Source organism: Crotalus tigris, unplaced genomic scaffold, assembly GCF_016545835.1.
Source record: "Crotalus tigris isolate CLP2741 ecotype Arizona unplaced genomic scaffold, ASM1654583v1 scf7180000017666.379230911805:20528666, whole genome shotgun sequence".
NCBI classification, from domain to species: Eukaryota; Metazoa; Chordata; class Lepidosauria; order Squamata; family Viperidae; genus Crotalus; species Crotalus tigris.
In genome coordinates this window covers 2,763,166-2,779,753 of record NW_024096552.1, presented here as the reverse complement: position 1 = coordinate 2,779,753, position 16,588 = coordinate 2,763,166, and the positions used below count along the sequence as shown (strand labels likewise).

Sequence of the window (16,588 nt, the reverse complement as noted above, 5' to 3'; positions counted from 1 at the left end):
GCTGAGGTCCCAGAATTGGTGGATATCACCCACGATGCTCAAGGGAAACATATTCAGGGAGCCGACCCAGATCACTCTCATGACAGATGCGAGTCTATTCGAATGGGGAGCCCATCTGGGAACTCACCTAGCTCAGGATCAGTGGAAACATTCGGATCTCGTTCATAGCATCAATTGGCTGGAACTTCGGGCCATACACCTGGCCCTCCGTCGATTCTCCCACCTAGTAACGGGAAAACATGTTCTCGTTTTAACCAACAACGTGGCAGCAAAAGCCCATGTCAACAAGGAGGGAGGAACACGATCCTGGGAACTGATGCAGGAAGCATCGGCCCTAGTTCGGTGGGCAGAATCAAATTTGGGTTCCATCAGGGTGGAACACGTTTCAGGGGAGGCAAATCTCCAGGCGAACTCCCTGAGCAGAGCCAAAGTGGACCATGCGGAATGGCGCCTGGATCCGGCTCTGTTTGAGGAGATCTCAAGGAGGTTCGGCCGACCGCACCTGGACCTATTTGCCACCCCGAAGAACACACAACTACCCAGGTTCTTCTCCAGATTCCCGACATCGGGAACGGAGGGAACAGACGCTCTCCGATGTCGGTGGCCGGTGCAACTCCTGTACGCCTTTCCACCATTCCCATTGATACCGGCAACCATATGCAAGTTGATCCTGGAATGTGCTGAAGTAGTCTTGATTGCTTCACATTGGCCATGACGCCCGTGGTTTGCCGACCTTGTGGATCTTTTGATATCACCTCCGTGGAGGATTCCCCCGGACCGAGTGATCCTCAGTCAGGGCAAACTCTTACATCCAGACCCCCAGTGGCTACAACTAGCCACTTGGCACTTGAACGGCAAAGTTTAGCCAGGCATTCCTTTTTACCCGGGGTGATATCGATCATTCAAGCATCAAGGCGTCCTTCGACAAACAGGATCTACGATGCTACATGGAAGGGATTCTGCAAGTGTTCAATACATCACTTGGATCCACTCTCGGTTACTATTCCGAACATCTTAGATTACTTATTAGAAGGATTAAATAAAGGCTTATCATCCAGCACCATTCGTAGACAGTTAGCGGCCCTCTCAACGGTCCTTTCCTGTGACAATTCAAGTCCCTTGTCTCAACACCCGGTGATTAGCGCCTTTCTAAAGGGAGCAGTCAATACCAGACCACCTGTAGTACATCGGTATCCTTCTTGGGATTTGACTAAGGTTCTACAAGCTTTGTCATCAACCCCATTCGAGCCTCTCAATTCATGCTCTCTACACCACTTATCCTTAAAGGTAGCCTTTCTAGTTGCTATCACTTCAGCTAGAAGAATCTCAGAATTAGCAGCACTCTCAGTCAGAAAGGATCTATGCACTTTCTTCAGGGTGGTCCTTAGACCGGACCCTGCGTTCATCCCGAAGGTAAACACCATCTTCCACAGATCTCAAGAACTAATTCTTCCCAATTTCTGTCCAAAACCCACACACAGGCTAGAACATCGATGGCACAAACTAGACGTACGTAGAGCTCTGTGTTACTACGTAAAGCGTGCTTCTTCTTTCCCTAAGTCGGAAGCACTATTTGTTTCCTTCCAACCATCGACTATGGGGAAGAAAGTTTCATCTTCAACGATAGGTAGGTGGATTAGAGCGTGTATAGCTCAAGCCTATTCCTCTCAGTCAATTCCAGTGCCCCCACACGTGACAGCTCATTCCACACGCAGCGCTGCCACATTGGCCGCGTGGTCTACACAAGCCTCGGTGGAAGAAATTTGTAGGGCCGCAACTTGGTCTTCTCCCTCGGTGTTTGTTAGACACTATCGTGTGGATTCTTTTGCGGCGGCGGATGCTGCCTTTGGTAGGGTGCTACAACCGGTAGTCTCTGCTCAGGATCCAGTGGTCTAGACACTCCCTCCCAGGGGGACATGAGAGCTTTGGTATGTCCCAATCAGGTGGATTCTACAGCCATCCTGCTGGAGAAGGGGCGTTGTCTTACCTGAACGCCTTTTCTCAGCAGGATGATGTAGAATCCACACATCCCCATACAGATAGTCTAGGCAAGTGATTAACAAGGAACTACTACAGAGAATTCATCAAGCAGCTCTCGTCTCAGTCAAAACTGGAGTCACGCCCAGAGGAGGGGTGTGGCCAAAGTTTTGACCTAGTCTGTCGGGCTGGAAGGCTGTCATGAAACCCAGTCAGGTGGATTCTACATCATCCTGCTGAGAAAAGGCGTTCAGGTAAGACAACGCCCCTTTTCATCATTGTTGTGCTCTATTTCTGTAGAGATGTAGTTATTTCTTACATATAGAGCAACTCCGCCTCCTCTTTTATTTTGTCTGTTTCTTTTAAATAATTTAAATCTCTCTAGCTGTGTGTTCCATTTGTGGGTTTCATCCCACCATGTTTCCGTAATGGCAACAATATCATATCTGCCCTCATTAACCTGAATTTTTAGTACACCCTGTATGCTGTTCATACTCTGCGCATTGGTATATAGACATTTGAGTCCTTTATGACTGACCCTGTGTTTACTTTCTACATAACCTGTGTGGTGCCTGAGTTCCCCTATTGTCTTACTACCTATTTGGTTAGTGCACTTTGTGTGACACTTGCTATTAGAAGCTTGATTTTGCTTAACAGCAAGGTTGATATTCTTGTCCACACACACATCTATGTTACATGCACTGATAGCCCTATAGTTTTTAGATTGCCGGGGACAGGGATGTTCTGTATCAATTAACTCACTGTCCCCGCTGTTTAGTTTAAATATTCTTCCAGAAAATCTGTGAATTTATAGCCAAGTAACTCAGTCCCTTTTTTTGATGGATGCAAACCATCTCTTTTGTACATTTTTTCATTGGACCAACTACAGACATTGTGACTAATATATCCAAACCCTTCCCCTTTACACCACTCCTTTATCTACATATTGAATTGTGCTATACGCTGGCCTTTTCCATTTTGCTCCTTATATACTGGTAAAACTTCTGAAAAAGTAAGCCAACAGCCTGTTCTACTAAGTTCCTGCCCCAAGCTCTGGAAATCGTTCTGCATAGAGAGTACATCTTTTTGGGACAGAACGTTAGTGCCAAGATGTACAATAGCCTCCACGTCACAGTCCTTGCTAGCATTCTTGATTATTTTAGAAATACGCTTCTTGTCCCTTCTGGCAGTAGCACCTAGAAGACATCTGACCTCTTTCGAAACCTCTTGTGTCCTTTCCTAAATTTACATCCCTTATAATTGAATCACCTACCAGAAGGTGGCTTCTCTTTTTGGATGCCTTTTTGTTCTTGCATGACAGATGTGTAATACCTGATTCATGCTTCTCCCTGTCAAAAACAAGTTCTTCATCTCGGACCACAATTCCCTGCTTATTTGAGTTATTATCACAAATACCTTTACCTGTCTCCTTAATGTCCCTATTAAGGTCAGCAAGGGTACTGTATCTCTTGTGCAGGGACACAGTGAAAGCTTTGTGTTTATGGCTCACAACTCACACCCTGCCAGATCCCACGGTTGTCCACACTGCCCTTCTCCTGCGGGATCTTTGTGGCAGAGGGGGCTGCTAGCACGGAGGCTCAGTAGAGTAGTGGGACTGAACTGGACACCTACTTTCTGCCTGAAGAGTACAGATTACAGACCCTAGATAAATAATCTGTCCTTGTAGATTAGTAATTTGTTTACAGATAGGACAGTTACCAAGTTTGAAAAGGTTATTGCGAAAGACAGCTGCAAGGCAAGTGTTGCACTGAACTAAGCCAGACATTCTTAGATACAGGGAATCTCAGACACACTTGCCGCTGTTTTTGATTTTTACTTATACAATTCAAGAGTTAAAGTTTGTAAAACCTCTCAGCAAAAGCCTTCCAGCAAATTCTAGGCAGCCAAATACAATGGAGATCCAGTCAGGGCCCCAGTTACCTTTGTGTTGCAGCCTGCCAAGAGTTAAAGTTTGTAAAATTAACTAAACCCAAGTGCCAGTCTATTGTTGAACCCACAGTAATTTTAAAACTTCCTTCATAAATCTGAGCAACACACCCCTTCTTAAAAGGGAGAAATATAAACACTTACATACAACTGTTCATGTGTTGCAATATTCTTTCATCTCGTGCATTGTTAAGGAAATGAAATTGTTGATTAAAAACAACTGAACACCCTCAGATACTGCTTTTTTATGACTAAGGAATTAGTTGGTTAAAATGTAACTGAAGGCATTCACTGTTGACAGAATTTCAGATGTACAGGAAGTTCTCAATTTACAATCTTTCATTTAATGACCTTTCAAAGTTTGAAGAAAGTGACTTATGGCCATTTTGACATTTACCTGACCTTATGGTCACATGATCAAAATTGGGATGCATGACAATTGGCTCATATTTATGAAGGTTGCACTGCCCCAGGGCCCTGGGATTATCTTTTTTGACCTGACAGGCAAAGTGGGGAAGCCAGATTCGCTTTACAACCTTGTTACTAACTTAACAACTGCAGTGATTCACTTAACAACTGTGGCAAGAAAGGTTGTAAAATGAGGCAAAATTCACTTAACCATCTCACTTAGCAACAGAAATGTTGGGCTCAGTTGTGGCCGTAAGTCAAGGACTACCTACACTTGCAGCAGGTTATGAAGGCAAACACTTTTAATTGACTTCACATTACAAGGTATTAGAGAGCACTTGCTCGATCTTCAGTCTCTTGCTTATCCTTAGTCACATCAGCCCACAGCGAAAGACAGATATTTTTTATTTATGTCATAATATTTTATACATTTGTTCTACTCATATATATTATTTCATAGCTTGTGTGTTTAGCATTTGTAGGAATGAGTGCTGCTATTTTTTATGTTCTTTAATATCTTATTCATAACCTGTTTGGATCTACTCCTAACTGGAAGACAACTGATGAACATTGGATTCCCGTGCCATGCCTGGCATAATAATTCTTGAATATGGTAAAATATGAGTTTGTGCATTTTTATTTATCTGAGTTTCTTATTGTGGTTACCGGAAATTTAACCGAATGTCTGGTTAATTTCTTGGAAGAAGTTTCAAAACATCAGTGGGTTTATTGATAGTAATGAAGGGCTAAATCTAGCATTTTTTCATCTGGTAAAGCTGCTACCACATTGTCTGTAACAGGAGCTTCTAACAAAGAAATTTACAGTGGAGGTATGCTTTGAAGTGATTATGACTTATTTTTAAAAATGGAAATTGAAAATAGAAATAATAAAATTTAATTATTTAACAAAATTGCAATGACAAGCTAATATTGTTATTTTCAATACGTATATTTGCAGAAGTACCCTTTATAAGAAAACTAGTATGTAAAACTGCAAATGTTTTTTTTATCTGTTTGTTTTCACAGGCTTTTCATAATGCAGGGTCCTAACATCAGATCACTTGTGCCTAAATGTGGCACAGCAGAGCCAGCCCAGCATTTTGAGTCCGAACCTTCAACTAAGATTTGCAATTTTTTTGAGAAAGAGCTGAAAAATGTTAAAAAGGAAGCTGAATCTGTATTGTCTGTATTTACTCTGAATTGCTTGCAGAGCTATAGAAAATAAAACTTCTATAAAATGATCAATTATTAGACCTGAATAATAGAGTGCTTTGCATTAATATGGAATTGAAGAATGGCTGCTGAATGTGGTATGTGGTGCAGTATATGCAATATATGACTGACATGTGAAAATAAACAGAATACTTAGCAAATGATTCAGCCTTGTATAAGAAGCAAGGCAAGATGTATGATGTATTTTGCTTATGTATTTATAGATAAATTCATAAAAATATTTATGGTGCCTTTAGAGGTGTGTGATTAGACATGAACATGAATTTGGTTTCATGTGAAGATGATTTTGTGCTGCTAAGAATCAAAATTCTATTCTATTTTGCAGCAAATACTAGATAGCTTGTACAGGGTACTGAGAAACATGCATTTGAATATGAAATGCCAAGGTAACTGTTTTAAAGGAAAAATGGAGGAAATAATTGCATGAGATATACATATAGTATATGTCCAAAAATGAGAGCTCGTTGCTAATTTTGCATACCTTTCTTCAGTAATTACTACCTTTAAATATAATAATTTATTAAATCTAATAGATTTTGACCTTCTAGCTATAGGGAAAGGTCTTGCTGAGAGGAATGAATGTTTGTTCAAGAATGTAAAAATCTTTATGAGGGCATGCGTCTGCCCACTTGGTTAGAGAGTGAGATTGGAGGGATGGGTATTTCAGGGGAGGAGGAGGAGAAGGAGGAGGAGGAGAAGGAGGAGGAGGAGGATTTATATTCCATCTTTATTTTGTACAACTCAAGGCAGCATACAAAATGCTCCCACCTCCTATTTTTTCCATAGTAACAACAATCTTGTGAGGTTGTTTAGCTGAGAAAGAGTTGCTAAGGCAAAGTCACTGAGTCAGCTTTCATTTGGGTACGTTAGAAGAGAAAGAGTAAAAAAAAATGTGTGCTGAATGAAAGAGGACAAAATATTAAACTGTGTTGAAAAAATTTGGTCTTATTGGGAAAATAATGAGAATCAAATTATGAAATAAAACACATGAAGAAAGAATGAATGAGTTGAGAGAAAGGGAAAGGTTGAGAAAAATCATAGTTGGATAGAGGTCCTTAAAAAGAGAGAAGTTAGTTGTTTAAGGGACAAAAGACAGTGTGTGAATCAGTGTCTGGTTATGAAGGAAGTAAGTCATTATCTTTGTTCAATCATTGAGATTCCTGGCCTAGTTGTGATTATAAATGGAGGATTATGACAGGCATTCATTCAAAAATTCTAAATTTGAAAATGATCAAGGATTCATCTTATCCTAACCACAACAAGCATGGCATAGTGATTCAGGACCTTCAGGTAATTTAAATGAATCAGCTGCATCCTGTGTTCCTTTTTACCTGTAACTTTCTCTGTTTTCTTTCTTTTTTGTTCTCCTTCAGTTACCTCTGACAGAAGTGGTAGAGCCAATTGACTTTGAGAAATACCTTAGCACGCACTTGCCAGGTGCTGAACCAGGCCCACTTCGTGACCTGATTGAGTTCCCTGCAGATGACCTGGAAGTGACCCATGAATCCCGGTACTGTCGGACCCTAGAACCTGGTGTCCCTGAGGATGAGTAAGTGATATGATGGATAATTACTGAGATAGTTCTATCATATAGTTCCTCATTCCTTTTACCCCATAAGACACAAGGATACAAGCAATACCAGCGCAGACAATTTGACAGCATGCTTGCATTTTCTGAACTAGAGCTTTTTAATTTTGTGCTGCTGACGAGTGGAAACATGTTAAAATGAAAGTGGGTTTTAAAGAGGAAATCAATAGTTAATTTCAAAATATCGCTAAATGGCAATTTTATGCTATTTGAGGCCTTTTGGATTATATAAGTATGAGGAATACAACTACCAGATGTGTTACTACTGGGTATTACAGTATAAGATGATTTTGAGTGGATTTCCCTTGTAGACTTTTCCTAGAATGACCTATGGATACTACTTTATTATCTTTCTTTTCACATGAGAATAGCATAAAGATGGGAAAAAATATCTGAGATATAGTTGGTGTATTGCTGGATATTGAGTTGCAAGAATTTTCTAAAATGATCATCAGCATCCAAGGACCTGGCTGACTCTATTATTATTATTATTGTTGTTGTTGTAATAATAATAGTTGGAAGGAACCTTGGAGGTCATCTAGTCCAACTCCCTGCTCAGGCAGGAAATCCTAAACAGTGATGGCGAACCTTTTAGAGATCGAGTGCCCAAACTGCAACCCAAACCCCACTTATTTATCATAGGGTGCCAGATGGGCGTGGCCCACTGGGTGGGTATGGCTGGCATGGGCATGACCTACTGGGTGGGTGTGGCCAGCTCGACATCATTTGCGTCGGGCACTAGTGCAGGACTGGGCAGGACTGGGGCGGATCTGAGGGTCTCCGGCAGAAGGGGGTTGGGACCGGGGCGAGTATCAGGGCATGGCACTTTTACTAGGAATGAACTGAATACAGTAACAGTCAGGCAAGATCTGAAGCAAAATTCACGAGAAGAAACAAATGGAAACAAATCCCAGAGCCTACCCCCCAGTAGCCAAGCAATCAGAGTTCAAACATCGGCCAAGAACATGTTTTGGGAAAGTCTCTGGCCAGGTGCACCATTTATGTATTCCTTTATGTATTCTGAAGCCAAAATGTTAAACAACCCAAGCTGGCCTGCCTGAGACCAGGCCTCCTCATCACTTCTCAGAAATTTTATTTCCACCTCCTGCATTCTTCCCCTCCGAAAGACTCAGTGCTCCCCCCTATAGTTTCCATGGCAGCTGGCAGCAAGTTTGAAAGAAAGCAAAGATGCAGGCTGACATTAAGCCAGCTTGTTGTTTTTACAAAGTATTTTTACACATGTTTCTTCTTTAGGAAACAAGATGCCCGGGTAAGAGATGCTGTCCAAGCCTACATGGAAGATTGGGTCATCGTTCATAGGAAGTAAGTTTAGTAACATTTGTTTATCATTTACAGGGTCTCCATTGTTGCAGGCTTTTTAAGAAACATTAAGAAGTGGTTTTCTTGTAGGTCAGGCATGTCAAACTCATGACGTCATGTGACGTTGCGCAATGTATCGCAACTTTTCCCCCATTGCCAGCAATGGGGTGGGCGCGGTTTCGGTGTGACGCATCCAGCCCGCAGGCCGGCAATTTGACATGCCTGTTGTAGGTGGTGATAATGATATAAGTTTTAAACACATGAGCCAGTTTATCCTTTTCGATCTGGGTTGGGCATACCTGCATTTGTATTAACTTTTTAGGTGATTGTCTATTTGATATATAGGAGTTATATATTCAAAGCCATATTTATAGTTTTAACAATGACCCAGTAATGATTCAGTGAGATGTGTCTTTGACATGGAAATCACTGTATGGAAGAAGAGCTTAGCTTCTATGTGATATCAGTATATTTCATTTTCCTGCAGCCCATGTCTTTCCTTATTAAATAGGTGAGTCCAGTAAACTTTTTTTATACATATTTTTATTAATTTTTATAATCACAAGTGCTTAATATTTTTCAGTTAATTTTCTAGTCAGGAATTGGTATTCTCATCGTACATCTCTTATTCTCCTGGGAATCTGCTTCAGGACTACAATATCTTTTTCTTTGTATCGCAGAGGATCATCTCTCACTCTTCTCAAAATCTCATCCCTTATCGATATTTTGACAAATCTAACATGTACTTCTCTGGGGACTTTATTTCTTCTCACGTAGCTTGAGTTGACTCGAAATATTTGATCTAACTCTTCTTTCATTTCTTGTTTCCCGATTTCCAGTTCTTCAGCCAATAGTTCCGTTATCAGATCCGCAAGGTCCGCAAGATCCTCTTCTTTATCCTCTATTATGCTTTGGAATCTTAGGAAATAAGATGCCTTTTCCATTTCCGTAACTGCAATTGAATCTTCCAATTTTTTGTTGATCTGCATCAGCTTTTGGTTCTCATCTTTCAATTCTGCCAACTTTAATCAGTCGGTCTCTAATGACATATCTTCTACTTTTTAAATTCTTTGTTCATTTTTTTATGACAATCTGTTTAAAGTTTTCTAATTGGAAATCTGTTGTTAATTTTTTGGTTCATTTTATCAAGGTTGTCTTTTGTCTCCTCATGATTTTTCCTTGTATCATCCTTGTGAGAGGAAATTGCTTCTTGAATCGCTTGTAGTGTTGCTTACATCTCCTTCTGGAAATTTCTAACTTTTTCTTGTTGGAGCATTGCTTCAATTGATCTCTTATACACCAGGCTGGATGAGGATGAGGATGAGGCTGAAGGCGCTTTCTTACCAGTTTTACTTAAATTTGGAACACTCATTTTATTTCTACTCCCCCCAAACTCCTTTTTCAAACTCTAAGACTTTCCCCACACCTGCCTTCAACCAAGCCATTAACACTATATTCAATACAATATATCTTTCAAAATTATCTTAAATGGTTCTTGTAGTCCTTATCTGTAATCTCTAGATCAATAAGATAAAAAAAGAAATTTATAATCCACTTCTGAAGATGGGGCCCACTTTCAAAAACAGTTAAAACAATTCAAGTTGGTAATCCATAGTCCTTCTCCAAGAAGTTTCTCCACTATTTCAGTTTCCACAGTCCATAGGTAGTTCTCCAGTCCAACGTTAATAATTTATAATCCACTGGGCTCCCCATACCAATAGGAGGGATAAAAAGGAAAAAGTAAAAAAAAGTAAAATTTATCCCAAGATCCGATTTTGCCCCTTTGCCAAAAATTAGTCCAAAACATCTTGCTAGCAGTAGTTCCTTACCACTCACTCTGTCTTTAAGTAGCTGTAAAAATCACAATTCAAACAATATTTATAATCCAAACAAATAGGGCTCACTTCCAAAAACAATTGTTCAGCATCCAAAGTTGCCCCTTAGTCAAAATTTATAATCCACCAAGACCTACTATTTGACTTAATAGTCCATAAGTCTTCTCCAAGAGGTTTTTCCACTATTTCAGTTTCCACTATCCATAAATAATTCTCCAGTCCAACGTTAAGAATTTATAATCCACGCTCATTCTGTCTTTAGGCAGCTTGTAAAATAATCCAAAGAAAAAAACAGATGGTTTCAAAGTAGTTTATATCTTTTAACTATAATCCATCCTGCAGAAAAGAAAACAGCCCAAAGAAACTCTTCTCTTTTCAGCTATAATCCATAGGACTATGAAGGTCAGAAACATCAAACATCAAAGTGTTTAAACTGTAAACTATGTCTGGGCATCTAGCCAAGTTCTAAGTTTCTAGACAAAATATTAGAAAAGTTCAGTAAATGGTTTAGTGTGGTTCTTTGTTCTTGCCACTAGATGTCCTCAGATGCCGATTTTGTAATTTTCCAGTTAGTTTAAACCAAGTTTGATCCAATATTCTCCAAAAATAATATAAAATAATATAAAAAGAGGAAAAAATTTAAAACTCCCCAAACTTTTCTTTTTTCTGTTTCTCTCTGTTATATCTACAATGATGTTGTAAACTCTGTTTCCTCCAAAACACTTAAACCGCTGCCTTTTTTGGGAGGGAGGGATAACCCCCCCTCAACTCTGGGAAATTGCTTTTGGATATTTTTTTCCCCAGAACAAGTTTTCACATTGTAGAGAAAAAAGGAAAATAGTTTCACCCAAGTCCAAAATGTTGCTCACGCTTGTTTTGAATTGCTTTTCTCCTGGCTGTCAGCAGCTTCTGACTGGCTGCATAGATGGAGCCAGTCTTTCTCCTGCCTTTCCAGAGGGCTCCTTGGATCAAGTGGGTCGGCTACCACCTTTCCGTGATCTGCAAGGGTCCCCTCTTGGTCTGTCACCTCTACGGGATGACTTTCCGTCCTTTTCAGACCCATAGCAGGACGAAATCGAGCGTGGGAATCAGAGCCCTGATTCCCTATGCCTGCCTTGCTGCAGTGATGAAACCGGAAGTCTCCAGTCCAGTAAATCTTGTTGATTTCAGAATGTTTTGAATAAGATAGTGGACCATTGTATTCGCCATATAGGTAGTATGAGAAGATAATGGAATTCTGTCCTGGTCGCCATCCATTCTTCTTTCAGAATGTACTGAATAAACTGAAGTCCCCTGGATTTATAGGGCTGCTCAACTTAGTCAATGTGAATCTGGGAAGCATACAACAGAAGCAAACAGAAAAATAATCATAGTGTTAAAAAAAAGTATAAAGTATAAAATGCTGATCAAACAGAATAATTAGACAACCAAATGAAGATTTCATTCAACTTGACCTAAAACCCTGGGGAAATATATTTTCCCCCAGTTACTCTTTCACTATAATTTTGCAACAAACAAGCAGTTGAGCCAGCAGTTATGCCATATAACAGGGTTAAGTTTATTGATGGGAGAAAAATATTTACAAGTAGTCCTTGAGTTATGAGTTTAATGGAGCCTACCCATTCCACTTGTCACTTGAAAACTCGGAGTGAATCTTGTACCTCGAATGAGATCACTCTCTTGCTCATTAAGACACACGCAGCTCGTTAAGTGAACATGGAGGGCCTAATGATGGAACAGGCCCTCAAGGCCTTCCCAACCCATTAAGATACCTCATGCTTCCCCCTCCCTTCCTGCCGTGCCAGACTCACCTTGAAAAAAATCCGTCTTCTTTCTGCTGTGATTCCTGCTGCCACTTGGATCTGAGGCTGGGGGACGCTTCCGTGGCCCTCCAGCGACCCGATTCAGGCACCAGATGCCTTCTCCAGGCCACTGCCGCCTGGATCTGAGGCAGGGGGATGCTTCCGTGGCCCTCCAGCAGCCTGATGTGGGTACCGGAGGCCTTCTCCAGGCCACTGCCATCTGGATCTGAGGCTGGGGGAACGCTTGAAAAGCACTGAATAGGATATTACATCACATATTTACTTTTACTAAATATTTCTGAAGAGACATCTGGAGAAATGGGCCAGATGGGCCAGGCATTTTTGATATGTTTATAGTGTGTTTAATAATAGTGTTTGTCCAGACATAGTAGGCATATGATTGGAAAAGATATGCTCCCTGTATTAAATTCCTTATCTTTGGCTGGCAGAAAATACTTCAAATAAACATTCTTTAAAATATCTGTTTATTGGTTATGAACAAAAAGCTCTCAGAGCAGTTTCTACAGAAATGTAGGGCAACAATCGAAACCCTCTGAATTCTGTAATTGATCAGTGTAGAACCTGTGCCAGGTTCACACTTCCCCCTCCCCCCCTTTTTTTTGGGGGGGGGAATCTCAAAAACATTATCTTCCTCCATTCAGATCAAATGTACAAGCTTGCATCACTGCCCAACCTCTATAGTTCCTGGCAACTAACCTTGATTTCCAGAGACATGGAATAGAAGGCAGACTTTGACTTAGAAAGCCACATGATAGCTTGAGTGTAATTTAATAAAGATGATAATAAAGGAGTGGTAGAAAGAGAGGGAAGTTTGTTTGGGTCCCACCAATGCCCACTGTATATATGCTCCCCAAGAAAATGTGGTCATAGAAAGAAAGTTTCCCCTTCTCTGCTTTTGAAGGAAAATTATCCAGAGTCTTTTGGAGTAGGGTGGCTATAATAAATCTAAATAATGATGATGATAATAATAATAATAATAATAATAATAATAATAATAATAATAATAATAATAATAATAGTTGGAAGGGACCTTCTCTGTATGAGAAACGTAGAAAAATCCAGTTTAATTGTGAGAGTGATTGAATGCCAGTGTTGAAAATAATTTCGTTTTAGAGAAAGCAGAATTCTTAAGAAATTGTACAGTTCACTCAAATATTCATAGATAAATTAATCTAGAGTGCATTTGATTAGATTGCCTTTAAATCTTTTCTGCATTCATGCTATCAATAGTTTTCCAACAAGAGTAATATTGTTTTTCTGCCTTTGTTTAGGTACCAGAAACTGAGTACCATGTATAATGCCATGACTGCTGAGAGGCAAAGGGAAAGACAGAAAGGATTATTTAAGCAAGTCTTTGAATTAGATGAAGCAGTTGAAGAGAGGATCGATCAAGGGTGTACGGTAAGTCAAGTGAGAATGTAATAACTTATATTAGGCAACTTGTTTGTCAACCTTCAGATTTCTTTATGTAATACGGGTGAGAGGATGGTGTCCATCTGCCATAAGAATAGATAAGATTCAAACTAGAATCTTTAGTGAGTGATATCTTGATTCACAAAAAAATTCCACAAGTACTCTTTGGTTTATGTCCCTGACAGGAAAGTTGTGAGCCCAGCTATATCAACATTTGTGATCTGACTGGCCTTTCTGAACATATGGATTTGAAATTCAGGTTCCTATAAATCAGGCTATTGCATCTGTAAACATATCATCTAGGATTAAGCTGTAGAAAGGATTAAAATACATGCAATGTGGCAGATTTTCAGAACACAGCTTATTTGTTTTTACGCCAAAAGCATATGCAGAAATCTCATAAACTCCAAACCTTATCTAAAACCAGTTCTAGAATGTGAGGCCATATTCAGAAGTGCACAGTGTACAGTAGTCCTCGACTTATGGACATAATTGAGCCCAACATTTTTATTGCTAAGCAAGAGTTAAGTGTGTTTTGCTCCATTTGACAACCTTTCTTGCCATATTTGTTAAATTAACAACTTGCAACATATTTGTAGTTGTTAAATTAGTAACGTGGTTGTTAAATGACTTCCCAATTGATTTTGCTTGTCAGAAGGTTGCAAAAAGTGATCATATGACATCAGGACTCTGTAACTGTCATAAATACATACCCAGTTGATCATGTGACTATGGGGATGCTGCAGGGATCGTAAGTGTGAAAAATGGTCATAAGTCACTTTTTCAGTACCATTGTAACTTTGAATGGTCACTGAATGAATAGTTGTAGGTCAAGGGCTACCTGTACTATCATTTCCCTAAATGGCTTTGTGTCAGAATCCAATTATATTTCATCTTTAATTATCAAATATAGAAACTCCCAATTCTGCCTTCTCTGGATTCTGCCATAAGAGGGAGAGAAGGGGGAGAACAAAGGGGCTTTATGGCCCTCACTTCCTTCAGTATACTTCAAGGAGCTGAATGCTGAATGTGTGTTTATTGTAACCTCAAAGCCAAAGAACCTTACCATAACAAAGAAGGGTATTTGCCTTTCATGTAGTTATCTGAAGTCTCCATCCAGACGGAAGAAAGAAGAAAAGGGGTGGAATTGTGATACTTGAAACTATCACTGGAAGGGGGGTTGATTGGGTGGGACTACTGGGGAACCCCTTAAAACCTTGAATGGGAGGGCTTGGACCCCAAGTCCTGTCTAGCATGCCTGCAACCACTTCTTCTTAATAAAGGATTCCTGTTGGAAGAATTATTCCAAGAGTTCTGTCTTCTTAAGATGCAAAGTGGGGTGGGTCCTTACATTAGACAGGACTTGCAAAATTAATCCACCTGGAAGGGAGACCCTTGCCAGGGGATTTTGCAAAAATTGACCATGTCAGAAAATGGAGCAAGAGAGGGGGAAAACTCCCTGGAAAGAGAGCCGCTGACCCAGTTGGAACCTTGCCAGATGTTGGGATCTGAGAGGTCAGATTCCTCGGGAGAAGAAGTGGTGGAGACACGGGACCACAAGCCTCGCTGGTCAATGGGCGTTGGAAAGAAAAGTGAGTGGGGAAAGGAATCAAGAAAGGTGACCCTGAGACGGGGGACCAAGAAACCAGAATGGAAGCAGGAGATGGAGAAATCCCTGCACGCATGTGAAGAGGGAGGAAGCTGGGCACCGTACTCAGACTGGATCCTAGAGAAAGCTATTGACCTGATGAAGAGAACTCTCAGCTCCCTAGGAGAGGAGAATACTGAGTCCTACGGCCGCCCCAGTTCCTGGAGCCACAAAGGGAGAGACACCGAGGGGGACGTGGAACCTGCAACCCCAGGGACATCTACTGATCCAGGAGCCCCCACCGCCTACCGGACCACAGATGGCAATCTGGACGGAAGACACTACCACCCACAACGGAGGCACCGATCCATTCCAAGATGTCCACCGTTGGAGGTGAAATTCAAAGGGGAGCCAACACGCTTGGGGTTTTTCCTAACCCAAGTCCTCAGCTACATGGAGGAATATGGGCAGGACATCCCCAGCGACAAAGCCCGCATCCGGATCGTGCAATCTGCCCTGGATGGACCAGCTGCAGATTGGGTGGTGAACTTGCATGACTCCAATGCCCCAGAACTCAGTAACTTCAACCGTTTCATGTCCTCTTTGAGAAGACGATTTGAAGACCCCCTGGCTGATCGCAAAGCCCGTGAAAGGATAAAAACGATGAGGCAAGGCAAACGCCCAGTGGCTGAGTATACACAAGAATTCCGGGCCATTGCCAGCAAACTGAATTGGCCAGAAGACATCCTCCTTGGCCATTTCAAAGACGGACTAAACTATGATCTATATGATGCTTGCCTGCCCCGAGGGGACCCACATCGACTTGAGGAATGGTACGTCTTGGCAGAGGAAGCAGAGATCGACATATTGAAGAGGCACCGCCGAGGAAAACAATGGAGCCGCCCCCCGCCTGAGCTGACACACCAACCGGTGAAATCATCGGATACAGCCAAGAAGCAAATGGGGTGTTTCAAGTGCGGAAGAGAAGGGCATCGAGCTGTAGAATGCCGCCCAAAGGCCCCCCCAGCACAACCCAGACAGATCCCCAATCAACAAACCCGGAAAGTATTCAGCTAAGCCAAAAGAAACGGCCATGAGAATGATGGAAATTGCAGAACCCCCACCTCTGCTCACCAAGGGGAAAGAACTCCAGCCTACACCACAGGGCCGGTGAATGCCTCAGATGACAGCTCGGAGGGCGAACCCCTGGTAAGTGGATGCATCACACCCATCCTCAAAACAGTGACTATATTAATCCCCCCCATGCCCGAAGCTGTGAAGGTGAAAGCCTTAATAGACTCTGGCTGCACCCGCTGCCTCATTAGCCCAATACTAGTGGGGAATCTGGGCATCCCATCCAGGAGACTGGAACAACCAATCTCATTTGGCCAGCTAGATGGATCCATAGCAGGGGGAGTGCCAGCTACCCTAGCCACTCTGCCAATACACCTCTCCC

General features: G+C 41.4%; 1 protein-coding gene across 19 annotated transcripts in view; it reads left to right on the top strand.

The window, feature by feature from the left end:
• The window catches only part of DOCK6 (dedicator of cytokinesis 6), a 184,981-nt gene that overhangs the window by 43,535 nt on the left and 124,858 nt on the right, over nucleotides 1–16,588 (top strand). For all 19 annotated transcript variants that reach the window (XR_005555912.1, XR_005555911.1, XR_005555910.1 and 16 more), the window contains exons 3-5: nucleotides 6,939–7,114; nucleotides 8,408–8,476; nucleotides 13,403–13,532. Coding sequence is in view for 15 of the 19 variants with exons in the window: in XM_039336457.1 (XP_039192391.1) it covers nucleotides 6,939–7,114; nucleotides 8,408–8,476; nucleotides 13,403–13,532 (375 nt within the window). In the remaining 4 variants the exon portion in view is untranslated. The remainder of the gene's footprint in view (nucleotides 1–6,938; nucleotides 7,115–8,407; nucleotides 8,477–13,402; nucleotides 13,533–16,588) is intronic.